This window comes from Orbicella franksi, chromosome 3, assembly GCF_964199315.1.
Source record: "Orbicella franksi chromosome 3, jaOrbFran1.1, whole genome shotgun sequence".
Lineage (NCBI taxonomy): Eukaryota > Metazoa > Cnidaria > Anthozoa > Scleractinia > Merulinidae > Orbicella > Orbicella franksi.
Window position 1 is genome coordinate 15,157,501 of NC_138147.1, and position 12,500 is coordinate 15,170,000.

The 12,500-nt window shown below is 43.0% G+C and overlaps 2 protein-coding genes and 1 pseudogene across 2 annotated transcripts in view; all 3 read right to left on the minus strand.

The window, feature by feature from the left end:
• The window catches only part of LOC145481461 (melatonin receptor type 1B-B-like), a 42,350-nt gene that overhangs the window by 4,122 nt on the left and 25,728 nt on the right, over positions 1-12,500 (minus strand). The gene's annotated exons all lie outside the window — the stretch shown is intronic.
• Positions 2,766-3,883, minus strand: LOC145483068 (uncharacterized). Its single transcript, XM_081461686.1, has one exon. The coding sequence runs from the start codon at positions 3,881-3,883 to the stop codon at positions 3,221-3,223; it is 663 nt and encodes a 220-aa protein (XP_081317812.1). The 3' UTR covers positions 2,766-3,220.
• On the minus strand, positions 11,191-12,419 carry LOC145480412 (neuromedin-U receptor 2-like; annotated as a pseudogene).

Genomic DNA, 12,500 nt, shown 5'->3' on the forward strand with positions numbered 1-12,500 from the left:
AAAAGTACTTCGTGTATATAATTAATTTTCACCATGTGCGAAACCTTTAAATGGATTAAGCTTCTGGTGGTTGAATCGCAGAAGGATGATCTACAGATTCCTGTAAAAATTTCTTTGGGCAAATGATTTTGAGCGACACGAGAGCTTTTCGAAGTACGTCAAAAATGCAAATATTTGACCATTCCCTCATCAAATTTCAATTTACGGGTTAGACGTATATTTTAGCATGCGCCACATGACTTGACCAATGTTAAGTTGAAATAGACACAGAGCTGATAATTTCGAAATGCTCTTACCTCATGTGCTGTAAAAGGCAGGTCCAAAGCCGATTTGACGTGTTTCTCTCACCATTCGTCGCACATAAAGCAGAAGTTTGCTTTTGTTTACACAACGTCCGATGTACATCGCCAACTGTCAACTTATTTAATGCTTGAATACCATGAATCTGTGACCCTCTTTCGACACATATGATCACCACTGCATCTAAGTCAAAAACGGCTAAGTCATTTGTAGATAGTTGCTTGCTTTGCACTACACCAAAATATTACGTTTTGATCGTCATGGTTTGATGGCTTGAATCCTTGCTTGCAGCGGTTCCTTGTTCGTCACGCAATGCTGTCATCCCATTTGAGGGGGTAGGGGTAGGACAATTTCTATCCTAATACATGAGGCTCCGTAAGGCTGGGAACCACTGGGAGCACACAATCGTGTTGAGTAGGAAGAGATTAAATTAAGAAATGAGAAGAATGAATAGTTTACCATTGCCCCTGTTGTTATCTTTCACTCGAACACCGCTACCTACATGCCCTGCGTAATACTGTAACGCTAAACTCATACCTAGGTCTTTTCGCGCTGTGCAATTATTTTTGGTTTACATGTAACACAGTGGGCTACCCCCGGGGAAATGGGTGGTGACCGCTTAATGGGGCTAGCCGCTTAAATAGAGGTTGGTGTACCTTGAATATTCAATTTTTCACTATCGGGTTATAAATTTCTTGGTGAACATGGAGTCAATTCAAGACAATCATGATCGACGTGTATTTGAATTATCACTCGTCATGCACCTTCAATTTCAGACTCTTATCTACCATCGCCCTTTCCAAAACAAAGTTTTTAAATTTTGGGTGGCCGCTTATTAGGGGTAAAGACAATAATGAAACCCTTATCGGAACGACCAAATGGTGGCCGCGGAGGTAACCAGTCAATAGGTGTTTTATCTACAATATTTTACTGACAATAATTTTGGACTGTATTGACAACAGTACTCTATTTCCTGTTACAAACATACCAATGCCTCGCCACAAGGCAAACAAAATACGCCAAATAAAATGGCATGGCCAGGGCTATTTACTCACGTAATTACTAATTAAATTTAGACTGTTTTTCTCACGAATTAGACACGTTGCGATTTTCTATTTTTATTTCAGCTAGTTCTTGCTTCATTGATCTATAATTTGTTTCATAGCGATTTTTTTAAAATTCTAGTGAGTACAGGCACTAGCTTTATCAGCTGTTGTCTGAAACATCAAAACGTACAACAAACGTGATTTGGACCTAGGCCACGTACACTATAGAATACGATTATATAAATATACACATGTTATTATACATATGAATAAACCGATGAACAATGATTAAATTATTTCATTTATCCTGAGAGTGCTCTATACAAAATAGATCAAAATGTGCAGCATATGCCGTGACAGCATTGCGTGACGAATAAATAACGGATGTAAGATTGCGGCTGCGCCGACACGCTTATCAGCAATGGTCAGCAATCGATCGAACGTATTATTTTGGCGCAGTGCAAAGCAAGCAGCTATCTACAAATGACTCAACCGTTTTTGACTTAGATGCAGTGATGTTCATAAGCGCAGAAAGATGGTCACAGATTCATGATATTCGACCAATAATAGGTTGACAGTTGGCGATGTACATCAGACGTTAACCTTGTGTAAACAAAAGCAAACTTCTGCTTTATGTGCGACGAATGGTGAGAGATCGACTAGAAACACGTCAAATCGGCTTTGGACCTGCCTTTTGCAACAAATAAGGTTAGGACATTTCGAAATTATCAGCTCTGTGTCTATTTCAACTTATTATAGGTCAAGTCATGTGGCGCATGCTAAAATATACGTCTAACCCGTAAATTGAAATTTGACGACGGATGGTCAAATATGTGTATTTTTGACGTATTTTGAAAAGCTCTCGCGTCGCTCACAATCATTTGCCCAAAGAAATTTTTACAGGAATCTGTAGATCATCCTTCTGCGATTCAACCACCAGAAGCTTAATCCATTTAAAGGTTTCGCACATGGTGAAAATTAATTATATACACGAAGTACTTTTAAGTGAATGAGATACATGTCTTCGAAATTTAATTATTTTGCACCCAAAAAGACAACGCAACATTCCGTAAAACCAACCCAGTACACATTTAAGCACTGCATTAATATATTTGAGTGTTTTAAAGACGGAAGAATGATGCGGTTTTGCATGCGAGGCTCTCAAACTTGCTTAGTAAAATGGTGCGTCAAATGACGATTTTAACGGAATTTGGTAATTTGCATATTTCTTTGAAATAAAAGGATATTTTGCCAAGAAAACTATGCAGTAGTTTTTGTCATGCTCTAGCCTATCTACCATAAGAATATGAGCGAAATCGAATTTTCGACCCTTGCCGCGAAATTAAGAATTTGTCTGATTTTTACAGGCAGTGGTCCGTCGGACGAAAACTGCTAAAAATACCCTTGACTCTGATTTCCCGTGAATCGTATAAATAAGAATTTTATTCGATCTGAAATAAACACAACAAATGATACACTTAAACAATAGCAACTAACCGAAAATAAAGGGCCTTAATACATCGCATAAACCAAGAAACGCGAACAGATTTCACTGAATAAGCCACGCGGTATTACACAATTGTTAATCACATGCGGTCGATTACCGAAATTACACTACCAGAAATCAAAGGAGACAACTTAAAGAAACAAAGCCTTATTCCGACACGTGTAAAACTACTGAGAAAAACGATTCCTACATCAAGCTGCTCAAATTGCAATGTCAATCAATGTAATCATGTATGATAGAAAGTGTAATATTAAACTATTAAAATCAGTAACACAAATCAATAACAAAACGTCACGCGAAATGTCACGCAAAACACTGTTCTTCACTGAAACACTCTCCGCCAGGATGAGGGCGTTAGCTCTCATCTTCACTTATGATGCTCTCCGTACCCTTCTGCCGGGTATATTACAGCAATCTTGGTAATAGGCCTATCGTACTCTCCAGTCCGGGGTTTGACTTTCACGTTTCTGACCTTGCCATCCTCTCCGGGGTAGACACTGACTACTCGGCCAACATTCCAGGTTCCACGAATTGCACTTGAGGTTTGCACGATCACAGAGTCATCAACTCGAACGTTGCGTTTCTCTGCATGCCACTGTTTCCTTAGTAGTAGTGACGGGAAGACATCTCTTGTCCAGCGGGTCCAAAACGAGTCGACTATTTTCTGGACAAATTCAACTCTGTGCCGGGGGTTCTGTGAGTGCCTGAATGGTCCTTGTGGAACGGTAGACGATGCTCTTCCAAGTAACATGTCGTTAGGACAAAGATATGAACCATCATCGGGGTCACTGGGGATTCGGCCTATTGGACGCTGGTTGACTAAATTTGCAACTTCAACGAGACACGTCTGTAGTTCCAGCGGGGTGAGTACTTGCTCGCCAATTGCCTTCTTTAAGCCGATCTTGCGACTCTTTACTAAGGATTCCGCACAACTATTCTGGTGTGGAGCTGCCGGGGTCGTGAACTGCCACTTCATTCCTCTTTCTGCGGAGAATTCTTGTAACTTCTCGGTATCCAGTCCCTTAATCATCTCTCGCAGCTCTCGTTCTGCGCCAACTAACTAGGAGCCATTGTCGCTTATCATCAACGCGGGTACCCCTCTTAATGCATAGAATCGTCTGAGAACTTGCATAAATTCCATCGTCGTGCAATCCGCTGCCAGTTCAAGATGAACTGCTCTCGTGTTTAAGCATGTAAAAATCACAGCATAGTGCTTGACAATCTTGTTGCGACTGATCCGGACGCGGTAGGGGCCAAAGTAATCACACGACGTGTGGTGAAACGGTGGAGTAAACTGTGCCAGACGTCTTTGAGGTAAATCACCCATGACTTGTGATTCAACTTTTGCTCCAATTTCACGGCAAACCACACAACGGAACTTTACTGACTTCGCCAGATCGTGACCTCGAACTATCCAGTACTTTGTTCTTGTTTTCGCCACTGTCGTTGCCACTCCTGGGTGTCCAAACTGATGAGAATGCTGAACGAAGAAGCGCGATATCCAGTGATCGCGGGGAAGTAAGGCAGGATGTCTGGTTTCATACGAAACTAAAGCTTTGTCTGCTCGGCCACCAACTCTCACTACGCCTTCCTGGTCTACGTAAGGGCTGAGATTTCTAAACTCTCCTTTGCTGAGGCGGTCTTACAGGTTTTCTGACCCTCCTTTAACCAGTGCGTTTCTGCGTCCTTTAACTCTTCAGGTGAGACAGGGCCATTTTCAGGCTTCAGGGCTTTTCTCTCTGCCAATCCTTTGCACCCACGTGCTCGCAGTCTCCAAATAAATCTCATCGTGTAAGCTGAAACTCTGATGAGCCGCCTCCATTTTGAAAACTTCTTGCAGTCAATGGGGAACTCTGTACTGATCTGCTCACTAACTATGTGAACTTTACGGTGCTCTTTCTCAACTTCCACTTCGTCAGCAACTGGGGAGTCTTGCGGCCACTCGCTTTCGGGAAGGCGAAGAAAGTCTGGTCCGTACTGCCACCTGCCAGTCAAGCTTTCCACTGGAATTCCACGGGATACGTCATCCGCTACGTTTTGCTCTCCTGGGACGTGTCTCCACTGAGCGGGATCGGAATTATCTTGGATCTCTCCAACTCTGACTGAGACAAACGGTTTGAATCGCCTTGTTTCACCGCAGATCCATGCCAACACGATCTTGCTATCCAGGAAGAACACTGATTTCTCAAACTTAAGCCGAGATTCTTTAAGAATGTTCTTGCCCAGTCAGGAGGCTAACACTGCACCTTGAAGCTCTAAACGGGGGATGGTCAGTTTCTTTACAGGCGCTACTCTTGACTTGGCCGCGATGAACTGTGCATTGTAACCTCCGGTACTCAATTGCCACCTTGCATATGCACAAGCTCCAAATGCATCCTCTGAAGCATCAGAAAAAGCACAAAGGACGGGCTGTCCAATTGCTTTAGGCGGCGTGAGACATCTATCAAACCGTACTCCGTTCAACTGTACCATCTCTTGAAATAGCCTTTTCCACATTTCAGACAGTTCGGGCGGTAACTCTTCATCCCAGCTGATTCCCCTCTTCCAAAGCGCTTGAAAAGCGATCTTGGCTCGTATCATGAATGCACTTGCAAATCCTATAGGATCGTAGATACGCGCTATTTGGCTCAGTACTTTCCTCTTTGAAAGCTGTATCGGCTCTTGACAATCAATCAGATCAGATGTTACTTTAAATGAAAATGTATCTGTACTGCTGTCCCATACCACGCCCAACACCTTCTCCACGCTTCCTCCTTGCAGGAACGTTGCTGCTTTCTGTCTTTCTTCGGGGGCTTCTAATGTTTCCGCTTTGTTTGACACCCAGCCTTTTACTCTGAATCCTCCTGTCTCCAGTACGCTGTCTATATCTCTGGTCAGGTCGCATGCTTCTTCCATGGTTGGTACTGAGTCGCAGATGTCATCCATGTAGGTATTGTCCCGGATTACTTGTGCTGCTGCCGGGAAGGCTCCTTTCGCTTCTTCTGCTGTTCTTCGGAGGGCTATCTGCGCCATTGCAGGGGCTGGTTTGTCTCCGAATGTCAAGACTGTTTTGACATAAACGTCTGGCTCACGATGTGTCTGTAAGTTCCTCCACAGGAACCTAAGCACGTGCTGGTCAATTTCTGGAATGCGGATTCTATGGTACATTTTGGATATGTCTCCAATGAAAGCAACCTGATTTTCTCGGAACCTGAGAACAACACCAAACAAGTCGTTCAACAGATCGGGTCCTTTCATCCAATATTCGTTCAACTTGTGCCCTTGGAACACAGCCGACGAGTTGAACACAATCCGGACTGGCTGCTTTTGCTTTCTGGCCTTAAAACTTCGTGGTGTGAGATGTAATGGACAGGACCAGAGTATTCTCTTGCCTCTTTCTCTGTTAATCGTCTTGAAAACTGTAGGTGATTCACTTCAACCATTTGAAGGTCATAGGCAGCGGCGTGATCTGGATTCTTCGACAGCCGGCGTTCGGTTGCTTCTAATTTCTTCATTGCTTGAGACTTGTTGTTAGGTAACTGACGTGGGTCCTTTTTCCAAGGATAAGGGATTAGCCACTGATTGCCTATTTTCTCACAGGAATCTTCTATTATCTTCGCTTCTTCCCTTTCAATCTGGCTGAGCTTTCCAGCTTCACAAGTGCAAGGCTGTACAGAAACACCCATACTTTCAGTGGTCCAAAAGTCTGTCATGTCTACAGGCGTTTCAAGCTTGATGTGGTAACCATGACTTGCCTCTGACTGCTTGCCCGGAACTGCTCCAAATACCACCCATCCGAGAGGTGAATGACGGGCTACCACGTTTCCTGCCTCTCTCGTTTCTCCCGTGTGTAGCTTCGCTTGATCTATTCCAATGAGCAAGTCTGTATGTCCATTTCCTCGACGCAGCTGACCTCTTCCGAGACCAAGTTGTCTTGTCTTCCTTTCAGTTTGAGCTCTTCGGCCACGCTCGATCTGATTAAGCTTATCTGAGCTCCTGAATCAAGTAACGCGTTCGCTCTCCGCCAAAGACAGCCTGATCCAATGATGTCCACTTGGACGATAGGCAGCAACGCTTTCTGGTTGTTAGTCACCCACGTAACAGATGCGACAGTCGGCTGAATTGCCCCGTGTAAGAGAGGGTGATGATAATACGGGCACTGGCTTCCATTGCTTCTTTCAGGACACTGGCGTCTTTTAGAACAGTTGTAGGACCTGTAGTCTCGTCCTGCACGTTTCAAGCAGCTGAAGCATGCGTGGTTTTCTTTCACTGCCTTTATCCTATTTTCTAGACTAAGCGAGACAAACTTCTGACATTGATCAGTCCAATGGCTTGAATTTTTGCAAATCCAACACTTGTGCGGGAAACCTGACTTTGGGGCGTTAAGATCGGATCCAATATGGCCAACAGGATGCCTTGTTGGTTGACTTGTGTTTCTCAAGTGCCGTCGCTCTCATCCTGGATTTCATCTCGGTATTCATCCACACAATAAGCTGTGCTAGGGTGGCCTCCTTTCCGCTGTTCTCCAGATGACGTGCCCATACTTTACGGTCGTCGATACACATTCTCTGCTCAATTAGCGCCAACATGTGGTTGTTGTCCATGTCATGCGGTCGTCCAACCTCCTTAAGTGTACTGAAACTTCTTTGCACAAGGTGCACCAAGTCGCAAAATCGAGCAACCTCTCCATCGCGAAGGGGTCTGAACTTTGTGATATCTTGCGTTATGGTGTCTGCTACGAATCTAGGGTCCCCATAGACTGAGTCCAGGTAGCTCCATGCGGCGTCATAATCTGTGCCGATACCCTTAATCAATTCCAGCGGTCGCCCTTGTAAGCTTGTACAAAGCAACGAAATTGCATCTCTTTTGCCGTATCGGCTATCCACAGCGTGCCTGAAGTCGGCCCGGAAGATCGCGTAGTCTCTGACGTCCCCTGCGAAGCGAGGCATCTTCGGCTTCTCCACAGGACGTGTTGACAATGCTCTCGTGATTAGTGCCGTTGTTACCACCAACTCCGTTTTCTCAAGGATTTTCTTCTGCTATCGGGTGTCCGTTTCCTGACTCGGTTTCTGTGTCGCTCGCAGCTGTGCCATTAACACCGATTCCTTTGCCTTGTACTGCTGAATCTTCTGCTTGTTTTGTGGTTCCCATCTCAATTACGCTCTCTAAATCCTGCGCTCCGCTTTCCACCTCTGAAGTTCCGCTTTCCAATAGCGATTTTCCACCTTCCACGCCCGTTGTTCCGTTGCCCGATGCCGACTTTCCGCTGTCCAATCCTGATTTTCCGCTTTTCGATTCTGCTTTCGAGTAATCTTTTGCGCCGATTTCCATTTGAAGATAGAAGTCCTCGCACTCCTCTACCCATTTCTCCTCCGCCTCGAATGCTTCATCTTCCTGAATCAGTTGAGTGTATTCCTCGTGCTGTACCACCAAGTTCTCGAACGCAGTTTTCATGCTGTGAAATGCTTCCATAATTTCGTCTACGGGCCTGCTCTCTTTCAGCTTTTTGCGACAGGTGTTTCCACGGCGTGTTAGCGCTGCCTTCGCTGTCCTTCGCTTCCTTTTTGCCTCGTCCATTGCCTCGTCACCCATTGTTAGTCTTCAGTCCTTGGGACCCCGGTTAGCACAAAGAAATCGAATGATGTGGTCCGTCGGACGAAAACTGCTAAACATACCCTTGACTCTGATTTCCCGTGAATCGTATAAATAAGAATTTTATTCGATCTGAAATAAACACAACAAATGATACACTTAAACAATAGCAACTAACCGAAAATAAAGGGTCTTAATACATCGTATAAACCAAGAAAGGCGAACAGATTTCACTGAGTAAGCCACGCGGTATTACACAATTGTTAATCACATGCGGTCGATTACCGAAATTACACTACCAGAAATCAAAGGAAACAACTTAAAGAAACAAAGCCTTAGAAAACGGAAAAAAACCAACTTAAACTGACTCACTTCGTGACGGGATTCCAGAGTCCAATTAGACTGCAAAAAACCTTTAAAACTGGAAGCTATCCATTCCGACACGTGTAAAACTACTGAGAAAAACGATTCCTACATCAAGCTGCTCAAATTGCAATGTCAATCAATGTAATCATGTATGATAGAAAGTGTAATATTAAACTATTAAAATCAGTAACACAAATCAATAACAAAACGTCACGCGAAATGTCACGCAAAACGCTGTTCTGCATTGAAACAGGCAGGCACTCTTAATTATATAATATAAGGTGCACCGCACTAAATAAGTTGCAAATGAATATAGCGCTCACATCTTGTTCATAATCAGTATATTTTATTTACAGCTAAATACTTTCCTACCCTTATGTGGTGTTTACATTTGAGCTTGTAACAAGGTAAAAAGTTACTAAGAACAAGTTACTTAACCTTGGTACATTCGTCCAGTAATTCCACTGGCTCAGTTGACCTGTCAACACACGCGTGGTGGAAGAGAACTTCGTATATATACATGTACAATACATATTTTTGCAAAACACTTAAGGTTATCCAAAGAATGATTGTTTGACCTTTAAAAGCAGTTGACACATAAATGACTACGGCAAAGTCGCCATCTTACAAAGAGTAATCTTTTGGATAACGTACCACCGGATACTAAATGTAACAATATCTCCAGTTTGTATTTCTTAAAATAAACGTAGAACATGTAGAGAAGATGCTACTTACACAGACTGCAAAGATATTTAAAGTATGGTATGGTTTCCAATGAGCGCGATGTCCTTGCCCCCCAATTGTTCCGTTATATTCGAGTATCATAGATAAGGATCAAGTAATTTTCAGTTATCCAGATGAATGGAAATCAAAGCAGCGTTTGTATATTTTAAATAACCATATTTACAAATTTGACCAAAGACTCCAGCCCACTTTCATGTCCTGGACCACCCGTCGTTTCAATAATTTCAATGTCCTTCTTTTAGTCTTCTCGGGAATTTAATTATGCATTTACATCTAAACTTTCTTCCTAAACCTCGAAAAACGATAAAAACGTCGTATGTTGTGGACAACCGACAACCACTACACTCTAATAGGACAATCACATGACTTTTGGAGGGCATATAGTTTATTTGTGGCCCGAGTAGCATCATTTGCGCCCGAGCGCGAAGCGCAAGGGCGCAAATGATGCTACGAGGGACACAAATAAACTATATGACCGACAAAAGTCATGCGATTATCATTATTATCAATACACAAGGCCAAATCGTACAAATTCATTTAATAAGAAAAAAATGTTTAACAGAGATGTAGCATGAAACTATGGTATGGAAAGTTGTTGCTACAATACGAACAGCTAAACAAGAGCCAAATAAAATTCCTTTTTGTTTACAATAAAATGTCAAATATAATCTAGTTTTAAAAAGATTGGTAACAATGATTAGCAAAAAGACAGTTTTGATTTGTGTTTTGGTTTCGCATTGTTTTCTTTCGTAAATAGCTTGGCCTTCGCTTCAAACATTTTGTTGGCAGACGTAAATTCGCTGTCTTGCAAAATGTTTATGTTTCGGCTGAGTGGAGCACAGGTTAGATGGCGATGAATGGCCGCTCTAATTCCAGTCAATGCACTTGGAGTTAATACTTGGCCTTTCTCTGTTTTCACTTCAGCGAAGAACTTTCGCAGAATTTCACTCAAGTCCGTTGCACTTACTGTTTTGAGATCCACTGTAATTTTTCTTTTCTCACACCATTTCTCGAACTTTTTTACTCCCCACTCAGTTGCTCTCTTGGTGTTTTTCGCTTGAGCTTTTTGCTCAATTTCATCCAGTTGCTCGTTGTCTAAGTCCGAGTTTTGACTAGAAAAAAGCTGAAAATTTGGGAGTTCTTCCATTTTAAAATGAAATTTCCAAACGGCAAACGTTCACTACGCAAGCTGTTCGCACCTGAATGGTTTTCCCGCGTCAATAAACGTAACCTGATTGGTTAATATTCATCGGATGATGAACCGAGAACCAATCAGCTGCAGGGCCGTTAATACATTAACGGCCCGCTAGGAGTCATTTGTGGCCCGCAAAGCGCGTGTTTTCAAGAGGGCGGTTTTCAATTTGGCCGCGTATATTGATAATAATGGCTGATAGTATACGAGTAGCTAAGCCAATCAGCTTGCAGCATTTGCATTAATATACTAGTAGAATTGTACTAAAATCAGAAAGACCACGGAGAAAAAGGTTCTTGCTCGTCACAACAACCCCAGGCCTCCGTGTCTGACCGTTACAATCAATATGCCACATAAATAATGTTCAGTTATCCAGATGAATTAATAAGAATACGTAATAAGAAATGTGAGAAAAAGTTCAGAGTTTAGGAAATCAAGACATTACGGGGTTTGGCAAATTACCATCACACACCAATGACAATCTGGATATTGCCATTAGCAAGCCCTGCCTGCGGCTTGTTGCTGCTATTGTTCGCTCCTCCTTGGTTCTCTTCTCTGTCACTTAATGTGGCTTCTAGGAATGAAGGTGAGGTCCTCCACGAGGATTTGCTTTTACCACTGATCTGTTTGAAAGAGTTCTTTTCTTTCTTCAGACTCGTGAAGATTTTCTTGAATGCATCTTTGAACTCTTTACTCATGATGAAGTACACCAATGGATTAGTAGACGAGCTGATCATAATGAACATTATAAGCTGGCCTATGATCAGGTTGTAGTAAGGCTTGATCCAGTATTCTGGCATAATCAGTGCCACGACACGAAAAGCGTTCAAGGGAAACATTACCACGGCGAACAAAATTACCAGAGGCGTAAGAATTCTCGTTGTCTTGTTGCTTTGACGCCAGATTCTTTTTTCGCTTCTTTCTTTGTTTGATGGAGCTTGCGACAAGACTGCTTGATCTGCATCATCGTACTCTGACATCGAGGTTCGGAAGGCAACACTTTGAAGTACTCGTTTTTTATCCTGACATATGTAAATGCTATGACAACCAGGGGAAGTGCATACCAGACGACGATGAGAACTATTGAGTAAGACTGGAATAACAACTTTGACATAACTGGGCTGCAGATTTCCAAAGTCGGATTGTAATGCATAACCGGGTACAGAGGAACGGATGAGACTACAAACGACGCAAACCACACCACGCCAATAACAACGAAAGTTTCCACTCGAGATCTGTGCTTGATCTGGTAACGTTTGGCGCCCACTATATTCCGATATCTCTCGATGGCGATGGCCGTAATCGACCAGATGGAGGCTCCGAAGAATACCTCCACGGTAGGATACAGGTAATGACAAGCGTGTTTCCCTAACAACCAACGAAACGGGGAGAGGTATTTGAACAGTACCAAAGGATAAATGGTAAGTAGTACTCCCAGATCCGCTATGGCCAAGCTCAGCAAGTAATAGTTCATGGAAGTCTTCATCTTGGCTTGGCTAAGGATCACGAAGCATACCAAGAGATTACCAATTACACCTAGGAATACAATGGTTGACCACAAAGTTATTTGGAACACTAGGGCTCCGAGAGGCTGGTGGAGGTATGCGGGCAACCCCGATGCTTGGGTGACGGTGTCAGTCGTGGTATTTTCCAAAGCAGTGGTGAGTGTTCCGTTAATATTAATGTCCTCCATGGTTATTTCTGATGTTGTTTATCTGTGAAATGAACACGATTTCGTTAAAACTGGATAATAATTTTTCACTTGGAGAAAACA

Excerpts from the sequence above, each read along its gene's own strand:
- LOC145483068 (XM_081461686.1), bottom strand. The coding sequence starts at position 3,883 with ATGATTAAGGGACTGGATACCGAGAAGTTACAAGAATTCTCCGCAGAA.